Genomic DNA, 19,040 nt, shown 5'->3' with positions numbered 1-19,040 from the left:
CCACTAAGGCTGGGATCACAGCTGCTGGAGGCTAGAAGCCGGAGTCATGGAGTACACAGGGAGCAAATATATCGGGGAATATGTAGATGGGAGGTAAGGGCTTCATTTGATTCACTTAACTAGGTCTGAATATCTGCGACTGGGATAAGACGTCTGCCTTTTTGCTTCTGCAAGGGACTTTGTGCCAGGCACTTTTCACAAACTTGCTTGAGTAATTTGTTCAGGGCACATATCCAATAAGCAGCAGAGCTAAGATTCATTCGTTCCACATATGGGGTGTGTGTGCTGTCTTTCAGCTTTAGATATGAGTATAAAATATTTAAAATATCAAGATTCTTGTTCTCATGAAACTTACAATCTAGTTGGGTGTATTGCCAATAAACAAATAAATGAGAAGATAATGTCAGATAGTGGGAAATGCTATGAGAAAAAAAAAACATGGAGATTGGGAATTAGGGACTGTGGGTAATTCAAATTTATTATGCAGTCATCCCACAGTATCTCCACAATATATTCCAGGACCCCAAGCAGAGTTCCTTTCCAATTAGCAATTCCACACCTGGGGTTGGAAAATATTCACGGGGAAAGTACTGCTTCTGTACTGAACATGTATACACTTTTTTTGTCTTGTCATTATTTCCTAAATGATGCAGTACAGCAACAATTTACATAGCATTTACATTCTACTAGGTATTATAAATAGAGAAGATTTGAATTTTATAGGACAATGTGCAAAAGATTACATGTAAATACTGCCATTTTATATGAAGGACTTGAGCATGCACAAATCTGAGGAGGTCCTGGAACCCTTCCTCCCCTATACCAAGGGACACCTGAACTTTCAGTCCATAATTGATTGAATTCACAATGTAGAACCTGCAGACACAAAGGTCCCACTGTACATGGTGTCTTCCCTCAGGGAGTTCACAATCTACGAATTATTAGAATTATGTACACAATTACTCCAAGGAACAAATAGTAAAAGTTATTTAGTTCAACAAATGTTGGTTGTCCTCCAAGGACCTGGTTCTGGATTTTTACCCTGGTCATAATCCTTGACCTCAAAAAGCTCATTCAAAGATAGAGTGGCAAGTAAATGTAACACAGATAACCACGGTTCTGCATGGTCAGTGCTTCGATGGAGAGAAGCAGAGAACACAGAAATGGCTACTCTTCTTTGCATGAAGGTGGAATCTCTTTGTTATAGCTGGGGAAAATAATGATTGCCAGACAAGTGGTAGTTGTTCAAAGGGTGAAGCACACCTACCATGGGACTGTAAAGATGGAGAAATGAAGAGTGAGAATTTGGTGGAATCTGTGGGTTGTATTCATAGGTTGTTGGATTCCAGTAGTTTTTTTTTTTAAGGAAGAAGAAGGGCTAGGGCTGTAACTCAGTGGTAGACACTTGCCTAGCATGTGTGAGGCCCTAGGTTTGATCCTCAGCACCATATAAAGATAAATAAATAAAATAAAGGTATCCTTCTAAACTACAAAAAAAATTAAAATGGAAGAAGAGATCAATGGTCTAGCCAGGGTTACAACATTTATTTCTAGAGATGGTGGTAGTAAATTTGGGGTTCTATCTCTAACCCCTAGTCAACCTTGCAAGGGAGATGTCATTAGCTCCACTTTAGAGGTAATTGGGTTTAGAGCTTCAGATACTTGTCCAACTCATCAGGTAAGTGGCAGAATGCTTGGTGTGCACTTTCCCCTTGGCTGAGAAGGGGTAATTTCCTTTTAAAACTTAAAGAAGAGAGTAGCTTCTGTATACAATAAGAAGTTGATATTTAACATTTAGTTTGTATAGACTCCCTACTACTGCTGGGAATGTAAAAGATTACAACTGCTTTGCAAAAGTTTGACCATTTCTTAAATGAAAATATATATCCATACAAATTATATGAGTGCATTTATAAATTACATAAATGTTATCACATTTATTTATGATAACAACCCCCAAGTGTCCCATTAATAGGTAAGTGAATAAACAAATTGTGGCATGTCTATCCATAGGAACACTGCACAACAAAAGGAGTGATAAATGGTACACACAACACCAACATGAATGAATTATAGAAGAATTGTGTTGAGTGAAAGAATCCATGGGGCTGGGGTGGTAGCTCAGTGGTAGAGTGCTTGCCTAGCATGCATAAAGCACTGGGTTCCATCCTCAGCACCACATAAAAACAAACTAATGTATCCACCTAAGACTAAAGATACATAAATAAATAAATATTTTTTAAAAAAGAAAGAACCCAGATACCAAGAAGTACACACACTGGGCTGGGGATATGACTTAGTGGTAGAGCACTTGCCTAGCACAGAAGGCCCTGGGTTGATCTCTAACACTGCCATAAATAAATAAATAAATAAATAAATAAATAAATAAATAAATAAGATGTATGATGCCCTTTATATAAAATCCTAGAAAATGCAAACCAACCTGTGGTGACAGAAAGCAGATGAGTGGTTTCCTGGGCATGAAGGCTGTGGGGAAGGGCACACCAAAAGGATTACAAAAGGGCATGCAGAAATTTTGGAGGATAAGATATATTAATTATGTCTATTGTGTTGATGGTTTTCTGAGTGTATGTCAAAACTTACCAAATAGTCTGTGCTAAATACATGTATTTTGTGGTATGTCAATAGTACTTCAATAAAGCTGGTCTTAAAAAACAACAACAATAAAAGAGATGATTTCCCAGTACCATGTGTGAATATAAAAAATAAAAAGCTAATGTAGGATCTTCCCTCAAGATCACGGTTTCTTTGGAATAGTTACAGAATTGAATTCTAGATAACACTACTGCAAAGCAGCCCAAGAAGCGTGCTAGGGTAGACCTACAAACGCAGGGGGCAAAGGGAGACCAATAACATTTATGTAGTGACCACTATGCTCCAGGTGACTTTGCCTGCATCTTCCCTTCCTTAAAGCAATTCTGTGTGGTAGGCATCATTATCCTCTTTTACAGATAGGAAAAGACTCAGTAATTACATAACTTGCTCAAAGTCACCTGGTTATCACTGGACAGAGCAGGTGTTAAAACCCAGGCCTATCTGACTCTACAACCACCTGCTTTCCACTATAGAGCCCTGTTGCCTCCCAGAAGCCATGCCCAACTGGCTTCACAGAGATGATATTTGAAATAAACCCTGAAGGTTGGGTAGAATTTCGATGGGTGGAGAATCAAGGTGAAGAATGTTACTGGGTAGAGGGAACAGCAGGACCAATAGCCCAGAGGACTTGTGTAGGGAAGAGCAGATAACCAGTTTGGCCAGAGGTAGGGTAGGCTTAGAGGGGTTATGGGAGGGAAACCTGGGGAGTGGGCTGAGCCCCAGAAAAGACAAAGTTCAACACTTTACACAATTCTGGCAGTGGAGGAATCGCTAAAAGATCTTCTAGGGCTCAGTGTTGGAAATCTAATCGATTTCATTTCTGTATCACTCCTCATAGTGCATATTTGTAGTAGAGGATGAATTTTGGCCAAATGAATTAATAGGAGAATGAATGGTAGATATTAGAAATATGGTAATCATATCCTCATTAGGCATTGAAGTCTTCACTATAAAGTGGCTTTCTGCATTCTTTTTAACTTACTTCACATTTAGAATGAAAGCTTTTCACTTTGAATGAATTAAAGAATGAAAGGGAAGGAGGAAGAGAGGAAAAGAAAGAGGGATGGAAAGGGAAGGAGGGAAGCTGACAGAGGTGGCAGAGATGGAGCAGCCCACACCCAGGTCTGCAGGCTCGGAAGCTGGGCCTTCCCCACCGGGCACTCATGTTTGGGGCTGTGGCACCCATTCCTTCAGTTCTCTGGACTTTCTGTTCCCTTCATTCCTTACTCAGTAGATGTTTGTAGGGCACTTATTTAAGAGGGAAGTGTGGTCCTAGGAGTTGAGAGCAAGGTGTTCCTCTCTAGAGGCTCTGATTAAACACAGGAGATGAGGTGTTTAATTGTGGTGCAGGGCCTAAAGTGCTGAGCCTCCAACAGAGTTTAGGAAAGGTGACTTCAGCCAGTGGGGAGGAATGGAAAAGGAATGAATTAAAACATAGCTCTTAGCCAGGCATAGTGTAGCATGTACCTTTGTAATCCCAGAGACTTAGGAACCTGAGGCAGGAGGATCACAAGTTCAGGGCCAAATTTAGCAAGATCCTGTCTCAAAATAAAAAATAAAGAGGGTTGGGGATGGAGCTCATTGGAGAGTGCTCTGGGTTTAATCCCCAGTACCACAAAAAAAATAAATAAATAAATAAATACGAGCATATTTAAAGAACTCATTGTATGTCAGGCCCTGACATACAAGAAAACTGTCGTATACTGTCAGGGGTGACCTCAGAACTGAGATTAGTTGCACCCATGAAGAAGCCGGTCCCCTGGTCCAGCTGTCCTTGCTGTCCCTGCCCTGTACTCTTGTACACACCCATGATTTCCTGCAGGGCACTTGCTGCACATTGTGCAATTGCTTACTTGTGTCCCTCGTGCAGACCGGGAGGGCGTCCGCCTTGCTTGGGTCTGTGCTGTATCCAGCAGCCTGGCTCTGGACCTAGCACTTGGCTCACAGCAGGTGCTCTGGAAATATTTTTTGGGGAGGGAGGGAAGAATAGAGACAGAGAAATTTGGGGAAGTGTCCAGGATGATCCTTCTAGAAAAGGTGCTGTATTCAAACCCATATCTCCTATCTCTAAATTTCATATTTTTTCAAGTATCCCAGTTGTGACTTAGTGAGGAGGAATAGGGAAGTCAAAAATCTGCTGACTGAGCCCTGGCCTTCATTTCAGTTTCTATGGTGTGGCTTTGGGTACATCCCTACCCTCTCTGGGCCTAGCAAGAAGGTATTTCATTGAACAGCATGAACTCCAAGACAGCCTACAGGTGAAGGGAGAAGGAACAGACTGAACTCTGCCCCCCTCTTAAGCAGGATTTTTGAGGGAAACAAAACAAAATTTGGGGTTTTAGACAGAATATTGCTGAGAGGATGATGCGCGAAATCGAGGACTAGCTTCCTTCAGGGCTCAGTGATTTTCCTATGTCCTTGCAGGATGGAGGGCAAAGCTGAATACATCCTCCCAACAGAAACAAGATATGTTGGGGAAATGAAGGACGGCATGTTTCACGGCGAAGGAACCCTGTACTTCCCCAGCGGGAGCCGATATGACGCTGTCTGGGAAAAGGGATTGGCCATCAAGGTGAACAGATGGGGGAGGCAGAGAAGGATCCTTGGACAGGAAGAGCCCCCCCGCCACACTGCTGTGATGCTCTGCCTCCCTGTCTAGCACCCACCCATATCTATTTTGTATCTCTCCCACTTCTTGATTTCCCAGAATATTCTCTAGGATATTCTAGAATATTCTCCCTCTCAATCTGGAATGGTCTCTGAGGAAGCTATGATGAGTTTGAATCCTGCTATGCCTCTTATTATTTGACCTTGGGCCTATGACTTTACCTCTCTTGAGACTAGAGTTCCTCATATGTAAACCAGGGACAGTGGTTGTATTCATTGTCTATTGCTGCTATAGCAAATTACCACAAATTTGGTGTCTTAAATAGGCACAGACTTATTATCTCACAGATCTGGAAATTGGCAGTCTAAACTGAGTGAGCTGCATTCCTGAGACTCTAGGGGACAATGTGCTGCCTTGCCTCTGGAAGCTGCCTGAATTCCTTGGCTCCTCACCATGCTTCACTCCCACCTCTGCTTCCTTCGTCACATCCTCTTCCCTCCCTCTGCTTGCATCATTTTGTTTTCTCTCACCCTGGACCTTCCTACCTCTTTCTTATAAAGACCCTGTGATTATATTTGGTGCACCCAGATACCTCAGGAGAATCTCCCCCACTTCAAGATCCTTAATCTAATTGCATCTGCAAAGTCCTTTTTGCCATGCAAGTTGACATAATCACAAGTCCCATCGTATGTGAACCCCTTTGGAGGCCATTATTCAGCCTGCCACAGTAGTACTAGGCATCTCCTAGGAGGTTGTGAGAATAAATAAAGCAAAATATGTGAGCACTTTGCCAAGTTCTTGGCACAGAGTGGGTACTCAATAAACGCTAGCTCTGCTGCTGTCATACATCATCTAATCCAAGGGTTCTGAACCTGGAATTTGTGGCCCATGGGTAGAATTCAGAGATCATGAACTGGTTTATGCACAACAGTTTCTATGTGTATGGGAGTGTGTTTTTCTCTGGGAAAGAATCCGTAGCTTTCCTGGAGTTTCACTGGGTGTGTTGGACCCTGACTCATGACCTTAAAAAAGGTTAAGAAATACTTCTTATTTTATAACTTGGAGAAGCTAAACCTCAGGAAGGGGATATGACTTACCCAAGGTCACACAGTGAATTAATAGTACTGTGGGAATTTCCACCCATGTTTCCTGATGCCTAGGCCAGTGTAGATTCTGCATCCTGAGATTCCCTTTAGCATGGATGCAGCAAAAGTAGAACGCACATGCTTGGACAAAGGGCTGTGGCTGATGATGCTGACCTTTTGGCTATGATAATAAAAGAATAATAAGTAACTTTATGAGTGCTTAATATGTCTGTGTATAGAATTCTCTGAAGAATCAAAAGGGCATGCATGAACACATGTATATATACACTATACATATGTAGAGAGAGATTTATTAAGAGATATTGGCTGATGGGATTATGAAGGCTGCCTCACAATCTGCCCTCTGCAATCTGGAGCCCCAGGAATGCCAGTGGTGAAGTTCAAGTCCAAACTCAAAGGTTGAGAGCCATGCAGTCAACGATGTATTCCCAGTCAAAGTGCAAAGGCTCAAGAACTAGAAGTGCTGGTGTCCAAGGGCAGGAGAAAATGGATGTCCCTGCTCAGGCAGAGAGATAGAATTGGTCCCTTTTCTGCCTTTTTGTTCTGTTTAAGCCCTCAAACAATTTGATGATGCCCACCTGCACTGGTGAAGGCAATCTAAAGTAATCATTCTACTGACTCAAATGCTAATCTTTGTGGAAACACCTTCACAGACTCACTCAGAAATATTTTGCCAGCTATCTGTGCATCGCTTAGTCCAGTTAGGTTGACACATAAAATGAACTATCACAATCAGGACTGTATTATGTGCTTTACATGCACCTCTCATTGAATTCTCAATCGCCCCTATTAAATACACACCATCATTATTCTAATTTTACAAGTGAGAAAACTGAGGGCCAAGAGAATGGGTTGTCTACCTAAATTCACAGAGTCCCCATCCTTTGGATGACAAGCACAGAGCTCAGAACTTTATACCCATTCCCTCCAATCCTCACAACCATAATAATTGTGACAATCATCACCTCTTTTCTATGGCAATAAAAACCCACCTCTTCCTTGACATCCACCTTCTCTGCAAAAAGTCTCCTGCTTCCTCAAGAGCACGTGTGTTCTTTGTCTTCCAGGGCACATACACCTTTGCAGATGGGCTGCAGTACGATGCTAAGAACTGGCACTACTGCGATGGCTATGACCGGAGGTTTTACACGGAGATCTGCTTTGGCTTGAAGCCTTCAGGTATCCAGGCATCTGCCCTTTCCTTCACACCCAAACTGAGAGGGAAACTAAAGCAGTGTTAAATGGTGTCATGGCCTACTGAAGTAACCCAAGGAGTGGAGGAACTGAGCAGAGGCAGCAGAACATAAGAGAGTCAGGTCCTGGAGCCAGAAAGGCCATTCCTCAAATCTTAGCTCCATCTACTAGCCAGGAACTGTGAGTAAGGGACTGCCCCTCTGCACCTCAGCTCCTCCCCTCCAAAAAGGGAACGATAACATCATCTACCTCACAAGACGGTTGTTGATAAGATAATTCCTATGAAGTGCATGGAACAGTGTCTCGCATGTGCTTGGCAGGTGCCTGGCAGGTGCACGGTACATGGTAGCTGTTTCTACTTATGGTACCTACTGCAACCCTAAAGATATGTAAACAGGCCAGGCACAGGGGCGCATGCCTGTAATCCCAGAGGCTCAGGGAGAGGGTGACACAGGAGGATGGTGATTTCAAAGCCAGCTTCAGCAACTTAGCAAGGTGCTAAGCAACTCAGTGAGACCCTATCCCTAAATAAAATATAAAAAAAGGGCTGGGGATGCTTCTCAGTGGTTAAGCACCCCTGGGTTCAATCCCTGGTACAAAGAAAATACATAAATAGTTTAAAAAGTGAAAGATAAGGGCAAAGAGCGGCACCAATGGAGTATGTGCTCTGTGGACCCAGTGCTAGGAGAGACTCCGTGGAATCCTTGTCTTCTTGACCCTCCTGAGAATCCTCCTGGACAACCTTCCCAGTCCCATGTCACAGAGGAGAAAATTGAGGTCATAGAGTTTGGACACGTTTCCTGGTGGCAGAGTTCATCTGGGAACCAAGTCTCCCTCTCCGTATCACAAGACCTTCCTGCAAAAGCCACCTTCCAACCCAGAGGGCTACGGCTGGACCAAGAGTCTGCCTTCAGGGAATGGTGTCTTAAGGGGCTCTCTGTGTTTCTAAGACTCATGTAAGGTTGGGTGCATCTCAAGTAGAGCATAGTTCTGAGCACAGCTGAGGTGATACATTCCAAATGACAGGTGACAAAGTGACTTCAGAAACTGTAAAAAAAAAAATCTCAATTTAGGTTAGGAGAGAAAGTGTGGTGCAGTTGACAGCATGGAGCCAGAGGTCTGAGTTCGAGTCCTGGCATTCCCTCTCAATGGCTGCATAAACTTGGACAAGTCACTCTCCAACAGGGAAGAAACTTCCAGAAAGCATCCAGGCATTAGAATCAGCTAGACCTGAACTCAAATCCCCAGCTGCTTTACTTCTTGGCTTTGTAACCTTGGGCCAAGAGACCTGCCTTCTCTCCCTTTCCCGTCCTGACACTTGCTCCCCCATTTCTTCGTCTCGCTGTGTCTCCTCATCTCAACACCCCCATTATCTCTGATGAGGTTTCCCCTCGGTAGTGAGTATTCTATCCCTCTCCCTCCACTTCTAACCTTCAACCGCCATCAGCTTCCAAGTTGGAATCAAAGTCCCCGAGACTCGGATTCTTGCATCCAGCTTCCCTTCCATGGGTTGTCCCTCAACTTGCCTGCCCTGGTTTCACTACCATCTCACCAACCCTGTCTCCCCAGTGATGACTACCTCAGTGAGTGTCAGATAAGCTGCCTCTCAGCTTCCCTTTGCCCCACGTGCAATAGATCACCTGGTCCTAAGACTCTACCTCTCAAATATGTTCCTTCATTTGTTCATTCAACAGATACTGAGCACTTCTGTGTGAACCTCTGTCAGGGCTCTGCTCATCCTCTGCCAATGGCCTATTCCACACCTCCTTTATTGCTCCCCTGGGTTACCTAACCTCCTCAGATCCCCACTTGATTCCTAAACTCATATGTGAATACCAACCAGTATAATTTCATATCATGTTCAACCACAAGAATGGCATCAAAATTGTAATGGTTGTACCTCATATATATATAATATGTCAAAATATACCATATTATCATGTATATCTAAAAACAACAAATTAAAAAAAAAGATCCCACATTTCCTCCTGGGCTGGTCTCCATTCTGCAGTCACTTGCATCTTTGGTAAGTATAAATCTGGTTACCACCTCCCAAACCTCCAACCTTGAGTATTTCCTACTACCCCAAAGGTAAGGATTCAAATTAATTTTTTTTTCATGACTGGAATTTGAAGCCGGGGCACTTTATCACTGAGCCACATCACCAGTCCTTTTTATATTTTGTTTTGAGACTGACCATGTCTCTGGCTAAGTTGCTCAGGCTGACCTCAAACTTCAGATCTGCCTGCCTCACTCTTCTTAGTCACTGGAATTACAAATATGAGCCACTGCTTCCAACAAGGGTCCAAATTCTTAAAAATAACTCCTTCACCAGCTCCTGCTGATGTCCCCAAGCTCTCCCTAGCTACCTACCCTTCTCGGCCCTTCTTGCTCTTGCCATGGCCGCTTCCTCTCTGTTCCTCACAGACACCAAGCTTTTTCCTGCCGTTCTTTGACTTGGAATGCTCTAACCCATCCACTTTACTCAAATAACTCCTTCCCAATCTTCAGGTCTCAGTTTTATGTCCCTTTTTCCAGAAACCCCTTCCCTGAATTTCTAGACTGGGTGGGGTCTCCCCGTGGCATGTCACTAAGCAGCTGTGACCCTCCTCCAGGGCGGAGATCAGGAGTGTTCTGGCTCTATCTCCCTAAGCCAGCTGTGAGCAACACCAATAGAGAGCTGGGACTTATTAAGGGACACATCCTAGCACCTAGCAGATTGCCTGGCATATAGGAAGAGCTCTGTAAAGAGTTTCTGTCAAAAGGAATAATACTCCTGACATCACAGTGGAGGGAGAGAAGTACACTTGAGGAATCAAGGTAATGACACCAACAAACCCATTTTGGCTGGTGGGGGAGGACCCAGAGCTGCCAGCCTAGGTTTAACTTGAGAACCTTGCGTATCACTCTCCTCCTGGGTTAGCTGTGACTGTGATGGGGCCTAGACTTTGTCATGAACTCTTTACCCCAACTGAGGCCGTGGACAAAGAGCCCACGTGTGGGTGAAGAGAATTCAGCCCTCACATGACAGTTAGTTTCACCAAAGGGGAGCCTCTGCCAGTCTCAGAGGCAGTGTGGTGACCTTTCTCTGGTCTTCCCCTTCTCCTCCAGGGACTCCCAGTAGAGGAGCTCTGTCCTAAGAGCCCACTCCTTTCCCATATCACTCTGCATTCTGACTCTGAAGGCAGGCATTGTTAGGGCAGCTCTGCTGCTTGGCAAGGTGATGGTTAGGGATGACCCTTGACTTCTCTGAGCATCTGCGAAATGGGCATTGACCTGAGGCTTCAGTGAGAGAATGACTGTAAAGAACTTAGCATGGAATAAATGCTCATTAATCATTAGTCAATATGCACGGCGTTGGGGTCAGGGCCAGGCGTTATCATCAGCCAACATTACAGCACCTACTCAGCAGAACATTGAGCTGTGAACATTAGGCAGTGTGGATGTGGGCATCCAACTGTCCATCCAGAGAACGTGGAATGACAGGGTCTACAATTAGAAGGAACTTAAGAAGTTATTTATTCCAACCTCTTCCTATACTCAGGCCACAGCATTCCAAGATAACACTCAAGGTGCTGACGACACAAAGTGCTTTGCCTCCTCTTTCCCTCCTGGGCATCTCAGCGTCCATGTCTTGGGGCTGCACCCAGGCCCTGCCTCTCCTGATACAGGCACTTAGCACACAGATTCCAGAGCCAGACTGCTTCCTAGCTGGGTAACTTTGGGCAAGTTACCTTGAGAACACTACCTCTGTGTTCCTCTTGACCCCTTGGCTTCTCAGAGCATCATTCTCTCTCTCTCTCTCTCTCTCTCTCTCTCTCTCTCTCTCTCTCTGTCTATCTCTCCCTCTCTCTATACACACACACACACACACACACACACACACACACACACACACACAAATTTTTTTTTTAATACTAGGGATTGAACCCAGGGGCACTTTACCACTGAGCCACATCCCCAGACCTTTCGTAATTATTTTTTAAATTTTGGAACAGGGTCTCACTAACTTGCTTAGGGTCTCACTAAGTTGCTAAAGCTAGCCTCCAACTTGCAGTCCTCCTGCCTTCAGCCTCCTGAGGCTCTGGGGTTACGGGTGTGTACCACCACACCGGCTGTTTTTCTTATCTATAAAATGGAGCCACAAGGTTTCTCTGAGGAGCAAATGAAATGAGAGAAGCATAATGCCTAGCACAAATAATCACTCAATAAATGGCAGCCACTGTGGTAACTAGGTAAGAGTCAAGTTTCTCCACTCTCTGACCTTTGTCCCCCTGACCCATTTCCTTCCTTGTATTCTCCCTCATATGTACTCTGCTCCACAAGGTTTCTGAGTGAAGCTGGAGGACTCATACCTGTGGCCTTTGCCCACGCTTTGAATGCCATCCCTCTCCTGGACCTGCCCTCCTGTCCACCTGGGCAACTCTGAATCAGGCTCAGGGTCTCGCTGACTCCAGAACCTGAATCCTTTATCAAGGTATTCCAAGAAGGAGAGGAGCAAGGAGAAGAGTAGGGATCAGGAGAAAGACAGAGTAGCATTCCCAAGATCCTGCCCACAGGCCCATTTTCAGAAATCTCCTTGCGTCTCTGTTCTTGCTTGGGTTTCTTCTAACCCAGGGAACGTTTAGTTCAATATGAGCATCCAGCCACAGTGGGTCTCAAGGGGGCATTGGTTTGGATTTGGCCTTGGTAATAAACTAATTGCTTGTTGTACCTTTTCAAGGTATCTCTCAACTCACCAACATGGACCCACCAAGAACAATTCCCCCAGCCTCCTATGATTGTGGAGATGGCTTCTACGACCCCAACACGCGGATAATTAAGGACTATAGGAACCGCTTTCTGAGAAACGCAGGTGGGTTTATTCTGACACCCTTGGCATGCTTTCTCTTCTCTTTATCCACATATAAGATTTTGCATTTGATCAGAAAGAATTTTTTGATGACAAGACAAAAATTGGAGTTTTTGTGCTGGTAAGTCTATACATAGTCTTAGAGCGGGGTCAAGGACATCTAACTGTGATGGCACGCGTGAGTGTAGCACTGAAAGGACCGAAGTAGTCATTTTGGCATGCATTCCTTCAATAGCATGTAATGGACACCTATTCTGTGCTAGACACTGGGCTTGGTCAGCAAAGCAAGACACGAATCCCTTTCCCCAAGGAGCTTCGGTTTGAACAGGCAACAGACAAGGCTTGCAAACAGTTGATTGTGTCATAGAGTAAGCACCACCAGAAGGAAAAGTATGGCCCTGGGAGGAGGGAAAATAGGTGTCCCAGAGAGGTGGGAGCGGTACTATGGAAGCATGATTAAGGAGTTCTGAGTTCAGAACTGACCCATCAAAGAAGGTTTCAAGGATATGACAACTAAGTGGAGGCCTGAAGAGTAACTGGGAATTGAGCCCAGGCAAGGGGAAAGGGTTCCTGTCAGAGGAAGGAGCATGGACTCAGGCAGAGGGAGGAGCAATGCCTCGTGGCCCAGGAAGACCGGAGGGCACAGCCAGCTGGAGGATTCAAGTGGGGAAGAGAACACAAAGCTGAGCAGGCTGAGAAGAACTGATGTACAGTGCCTTAACTCACAGGAGCCCAGCGCACAAATAAGAACATGAACATTTTTGTGTAATGCAATGATCCTTAACGTTTAATCCCTTTCCTGGAGTCACAGTCCTACTAGGAATAACCAGAGCTGTGGGACCTGATGCCCACACATACATACACACAAGTACACATGTTCACACACATATTTTGCATATAGTCTTAAGGGATCGTTGGTCCCTCTAGAGACTCAGGTCCAGAAACCTTGCTCTGTCATGAGAAAGAAACTCAGGAATGGACCAGAATGGCTTTACTGGTTGTGGACAGCATCCTCGCCAATAATGACAGCCATAATGATCAGAAAGTTGCCTCTGAGGAAGGTATTAGAGCAAAGCAAATGGTTGACATGTCTGTGGCTGGAATCCCGGAGCTGGGGCATTGGAGGAACGGGGCCAACGTGTGCTCTCTGACTGTCCTGACTCATGTTTCTTTAATGACTTTCTCCATGAACACAGAGCACTGTTTACTCTATAGAGCACTAACTCTGCTGAATGCTCACAGGCTCACTGCGGGCTTCCCTGGTCAGATGAGCTAAGGAGTTGTCACATCCAGCAGTCCTGACCAGGTTTATTTATTGAAGACTTCTCAGGACTTTGATATGCAAAAAAGGCTTTGTGTTTTTCCTCAGGTATCCAAAATTCAACAGTAATTAACAACTCATTTCTGTAATTATTTGCTTAATATCTGTCAGATCCATGTGGGAAGGGACTGTCTACCTTGTTTCCACTTGTATCAGTCAGGGGCCAGCCAGAAAAACAGAAAGAACTGAATATCGGGAGCTCCGCTAAGTGGCTATTGGAAACCCAAAAAGCAAATGGTGTATATTGAGGTAACAGAGCAAGCAGCTGCAGGAGTCGTCCTGCCTCCAGGACTCGGGCCGGCATCAAGAGCCTGGGTTAGGAGGATCTGGAAGGTCCATGGAGGGACCTCAAGGAACCACAGTCAGGCCTCCAAGAGGGCACTGTCCAGCTGGGCTGGCTCTTGGGAGCTCTCAGGAGGGGCCCTGCAGAGCTGGGACCCTTGGCCTCTGAGGAGGGTACACTGGTCAGCAAGAGCCTCCAAAAAAAAGGATGAAGCTGGCTCTGGGAGTAGGTCAAAACAAAAACTCCTGGAAACTGGACATGAAATGAGTGTCACTCTGAGCAACACTGACATGAACATCAAGCCAAAGGGAAAAGAATGTGACTCCTCTGTCCGCAAGAGCTGCTGGCAAAGCAGAAGTGTAGTCCAGTCAGCCCCAGGCCCCGCATGGCAAAGCAGAGTGCAGGGGGCCAGTGAGCGCTTCTACCTGGCCTAGTCCACATCCTCACCCGCCCTCTACAGACGTGTCCTCTATGCTTTCTTGTATAACGAGTTGCAATCATTCTTCCCAAAGATACCTCACCTCTCCCCCAAAGGAGAAATGAGATAGAGGCCCAGTAGAGATTGTGTCCATCACAGAAGCATAAAAAAAGCATGTTATGACTTGGGAACAAGAAATGATGATTCCCAGAATCCTGTAGGCAGAAGAAGCCATCCTTGGTGATTAAGCTAATAACACATCATGGGAAGAGAAGACCATTCTTAGGAAGCCTATAGAATGATGGACACTGAGAGTCTGCAGGTATTTGTTGAGTACCTGCTGTGAATCTGGCTCCTGTTGAGCATGATGGTGGTAATAATGTCAGAATCATCTGTCAAGGAGCAGAGAAACTAATGGTACAGTAAATCATAATAACAGAGTCACTGCCAGAGAAGTTAGTGGGGACACTAAGTCTGGAGGCCAGCAGGCCAGGGAGGTTTTCTGGAATAACCAGAATCTATTCAGAAACCTAGAAAAGAGCAGACAAATACCCAAAGTTGGGAAGAGTGTTAAAAACAGAGGGAACAGCACATGTAAAGCTTAGAGTTGGGAGAGAATATTTTACCTCTAGGAGCCCAAGTAGTTCAGGATCATGAGATTATGATATGTGAGTGGGAAAAGAGCAAGAGAGGAAGCCCAAGAGTCCGGGTTACAGCAGTGGGAAAGATCTTGAGTGTCTTTTCGCCATGTGACAGTGGGGATTAAGGGAAGGTCTTAGCAAAAAGTCTAATAAGTGCTTTGTCCTTTAGAAAGACTTCTCTGTTTAGAGAAGAGGCCAAAGCGGGCAAAATTAGATAGAAGACCTTTCTGGTAAGATGGTGGGAGAGGGGCATCTGGATTCCCAGTCCTGGCCCTACCTCTCAAGCTGCTTGCTGGCTGACCTTGTATCAGTGCCTTCCCTCTCTGGGCCCCTTTCTCTTCATGTGTAAAATGAGGGAGTTGGGCTGGATAATTTCTAGTGTGCTTCCAACCTTAAGAGTCGAGGATGGAGGAGAATACAGCCAAAGGATATTTTGGTCCTGATATTATAAGATGGACCAAGTTCAGAGTGTCCTGAAAACCACTAAAAGCGAGCCTCTGTTCTTGGACACCTAGTCATTACCCCTGACTCACGTCCCCCTGCAAGGGACTGACCTGCACTCTGTCCATCTTGTCTTGCTCAGGGCCTTTCTCTCCAATCTGCCTCCATAAACAGTGCTTCCTGTTGGCATCCTGAGGCAGGAGCTGGTGGCTCTCTGGGCCTGGCGTAGGTGACTGAGGCCATCCCAGAGTAAACACAGTGCCTCTGCCACTGCTATTATGAAGCCATGCCACTCGGGTGGGTCAGGGCTGGGCACTTATTTTTTTTAGCAGGTCACAGACTGGGGCACCAGCAAAGAGTTGCCTTCGGTTCCCCTTCAGGCCTCTCTTCAGACCTCGGCTCTTTCCCTGTCTCCTGTGGGCTCATTTTCCCTAGTCAGAAGCTTGCTTTAGGCCTAACTGATAAAACCCAGCTGCTGCTAAACTAAAAACATGCTCAATTTACTGGATGTGGATGTTGTAGAACGTCTTTCTTAATTGGGAAGGGTGGTACCTTGATGGATTGCTGTGCAAATCATTTTTCTTTTGTGTGAGGGATGGGATCTTGCTTTGCTGCCCAGGCAGACCTTGAACTCTTGGGCTCAAGCCATCCCCCTGCCTCAGCCTATAAAAATTTAAATCCATCCTTCCACTCCTCAAAAAGGCTTTGAACACCTACAACATGCCAAAGGATCAGGGCAGGCAACATATTCTGACTATATAGCTCACAGTAAAGAATTTTATATCATGGCCCCGTTCTCTCTCCCACATACACATGCATGCATGCACATGTGTGTATCTTTGCATATACAATATATTATGGTTTTTTCTCCTCTATTTATTTCTGTTAAATATAGGTTGCTATGCACTAAATTAGTTCATAGTCCCTGTAGGAGTCAGGACTAGCCATTGTAGAGTATTCTTCTAGACAGCCTTCCCTGACCCACCTGGCCCTCTCCACTGCCCTGACTGCATTAGAGGTCTATCCTCTGTAGCCTTCCCGAGCCTCCCTAACAGTACTTATCCAGTGACAGTGGAAGTATCTTTATTTGGGAGCCGCTTGAGGACAGGAACCATGTGACTATCTGAATCTCACTATGTCCCCAGCATCTCACACAAGTCCCATGAGTTGGAGCTGATTAAGTGTAAAAGAAAAAGCAAGCAGGCAGGCAGAGCACCTGCTTGCAAGTCCCTCGTATTCTTCAACCAATTATACAAAATTCAATACCTGGCACATAATAGACAACTTATTATTCTGAATAATGAAAGCAATCTACTGTATTTCTAAGCACTCTCAAGTTTTCAAAGCAGCTTAACAGTCATCAGAGGTCTCAACCCAGTGACTCTCAGACCACATCTGGTCTGCAAAGTTTTTGTTTGGTTGTTCCAATTCTTGAAATTGCTTGGGTTTGGATCTCTAGTCCCCAATCCACCATGGATCAGCTGTGTGATCATAAGTAGATTACTTTTGCTTCCAGAACGTCAGTTTCCTCATCTGTAAAATGGGCAGTATACCTCTCTGGAGGAGTTGTGGTTAGGGAAGATGAGATTCAGTATGTAAAATACATAGTACAGCACCTGGGCCAGGACAGGTGTGCAGTGATTGGTAGTTGTGTCTGGTGTTAGGATAATTGTTCACTCAGGCTGGAGGAGAGAGAAGAAAGTTAAGCCCTGATGTTTGTTAAGCTTTTTCTAACTGCTGCAGAGCAAAGAAGTCTCTAGGGAGACAAATGTGATTAGATATTCTCAATCCTTCTGCCTCCACAGGTTTTCACTTGGGAAATGAAATGCTGGTGGGAGTTTGGGGTCTGCAGGCTCTCAGTCCTGGCCTAATTTTGAAGGTCCACCTTCCATCCTCTGACCTCTTCTATCCCCTGTCTTAGTCCAGCCAGGCTAGCTGACATGCATTGGGACACAGATCCTGAACATTTTACCTCCTTACATATTCCCCCAGCATAGATTGCCCTTCCTCCTTTCTCCACTTATCACCTTCCTCCTCATCTGTCAATGCTTAGCAAATAACAGAAAGCCATGACATCTTTGTTAGTAATCACCAAAGAAAGGTGTGCAGCTTCCCCTGCTCATCCACAACTCAGAGACAGGAGGTGGAAAAGGAATGCTCCTTGTGGAGGAGCTTACCAGCTTATCTCACCTGCTCTCTCTCTCTCTCTCTCTCTCTCTCTCTCTCTCTCTCTCTCTCTTTATATATATATATATATATTTGTAGTTGGACACAATACCTTTATTTTATTTTTATGTGATGCCGAGGATCGAACCCAGTGCCTCACACATGCTAGGCGAGCACTCTACCACTGAGTCACAACCCCAGTCCTCACCCACTCTTTTTAATAGGGTAATTTGCATGAGCCATAATTAGTGATACCTGGTCTCAGATGGTTAATAACTTGCTCATGGTTACCCACTTGTGACAAAATTAGATTTGAACCCAAATCTTCCCAAAGCCTGTTTGATGTGTTCTGACTATGGGCAGTATCCCCCAAGGTCCATTTTTGGAGGCTTAGTACCTAGGGTGGAACTATTAGGAAATGCTATGGTCATTTAGAAGGTAGGGTTTTATAGGAGGTCTTTAGGCCATTGGGCACACGCCATCCAAGGAGACCCTCAGTCTTTCCACTTGGCTTTCTGGCTTGTCATCACAAGCTGTTTGCTCAACCATGTGCTCCTCACCAGATGCCCAAAGCAACAGGGCTACCCAGTCTTGGACTGGAACCTTCAGAAGCATGAATTAAATAAAACTTTTCTCTTTATAAGTTGTCACAGGTATTCTGTTATAGTAACAGGAAACTGACTAATATACTGTTCCTTTTGTCCTTCTTGCCAGCATTGCCCTAATTTATTCTGTATGCATATTTATCTAGACAGGGGCATGTCTGATTCATAGTTGTTCCTCCACCAGGCACAATTCCTAGAATGCATCGGGAGCTCAGTAAGCTTCCTAAATGAATGAAAAGGTCCTTTTAGAGTCTTAAGACAAAAACACTATGGTCCCTAGAATAAGATACTACCTTATTTGAAAAGCGGTCCTTTCTTTATACACTGAGAGTCAGTAAGAAAGCATTTGAAGATATTTGAGATAATTGCCTTTAATATGATGGGAAATTGGGAGATTAACTAACCCTGCCCCCTCCTACATGTCTCTTTCAATCCTCTCAGGAAGGCTAAGCCCGAGCCGTGTTGGCGGTTTGTACGTGTATTTCTTTCATGTCACTGTTGCTTGCCTCAACGTTACTCATAGGAATCATTTGCAAAATAACTGCACCACTAATCCTTACTCCCTCCCCCCAATTAATGATACCCCATGCGAGTGTCTCCGATGAAAGGCACATTATTAATATTCAAAGAAAAAACCCTCATAACCATTTTAACATATACAACTAACAATGAACTAAATTTGCTTTGTGGAAGACAGAGAGTGAGCATCCCAAATTAGTTTATGTGAAAGCTGAAATTCTTCCCCGAAAGGTCTCAGTACCATCCTCAAAGAATATCCTGATCATCAGA

General features: G+C 44.8%; 1 protein-coding gene across 2 annotated transcripts in view; it reads left to right on the top strand.

Annotated features, from left to right (window-relative positions):
- Positions 1 to 22: 22 nt before the first annotated feature.
- The window catches only part of Morn5 (MORN repeat containing 5), a 32,049-nt gene continuing 13,031 nt past the window's right edge, over positions 23 to 19,040 (top strand). Inside the window, exons 1-4 of one of the 2 annotated variants that reach the window (XM_076843148.2) lie at positions 23 to 93; positions 5,041 to 5,188; positions 7,398 to 7,509; positions 12,248 to 12,379. In XM_076843148.2, the coding sequence (XP_076699263.1) occupies positions 47 to 93; positions 5,041 to 5,188; positions 7,398 to 7,509; positions 12,248 to 12,379 (439 nt within the window). In that variant the 5' untranslated portion in view covers positions 23 to 46. Of the gene's footprint in view, positions 94 to 4,617; positions 4,654 to 5,040; positions 5,189 to 7,397; positions 7,510 to 12,247; positions 12,380 to 19,040 lie in introns of those variants that run through there. The other variant, XM_076843149.2, reaches the window with a different exon arrangement.

Source organism: Callospermophilus lateralis, chromosome 2 (assembly GCF_048772815.1).
Source record: "Callospermophilus lateralis isolate mCalLat2 chromosome 2, mCalLat2.hap1, whole genome shotgun sequence".
In the NCBI taxonomy this organism is placed as follows: Eukaryota; Metazoa; Chordata; class Mammalia; order Rodentia; family Sciuridae; genus Callospermophilus; species Callospermophilus lateralis.
This window is presented reverse-complemented; position numbering and strand designations above follow the sequence as displayed.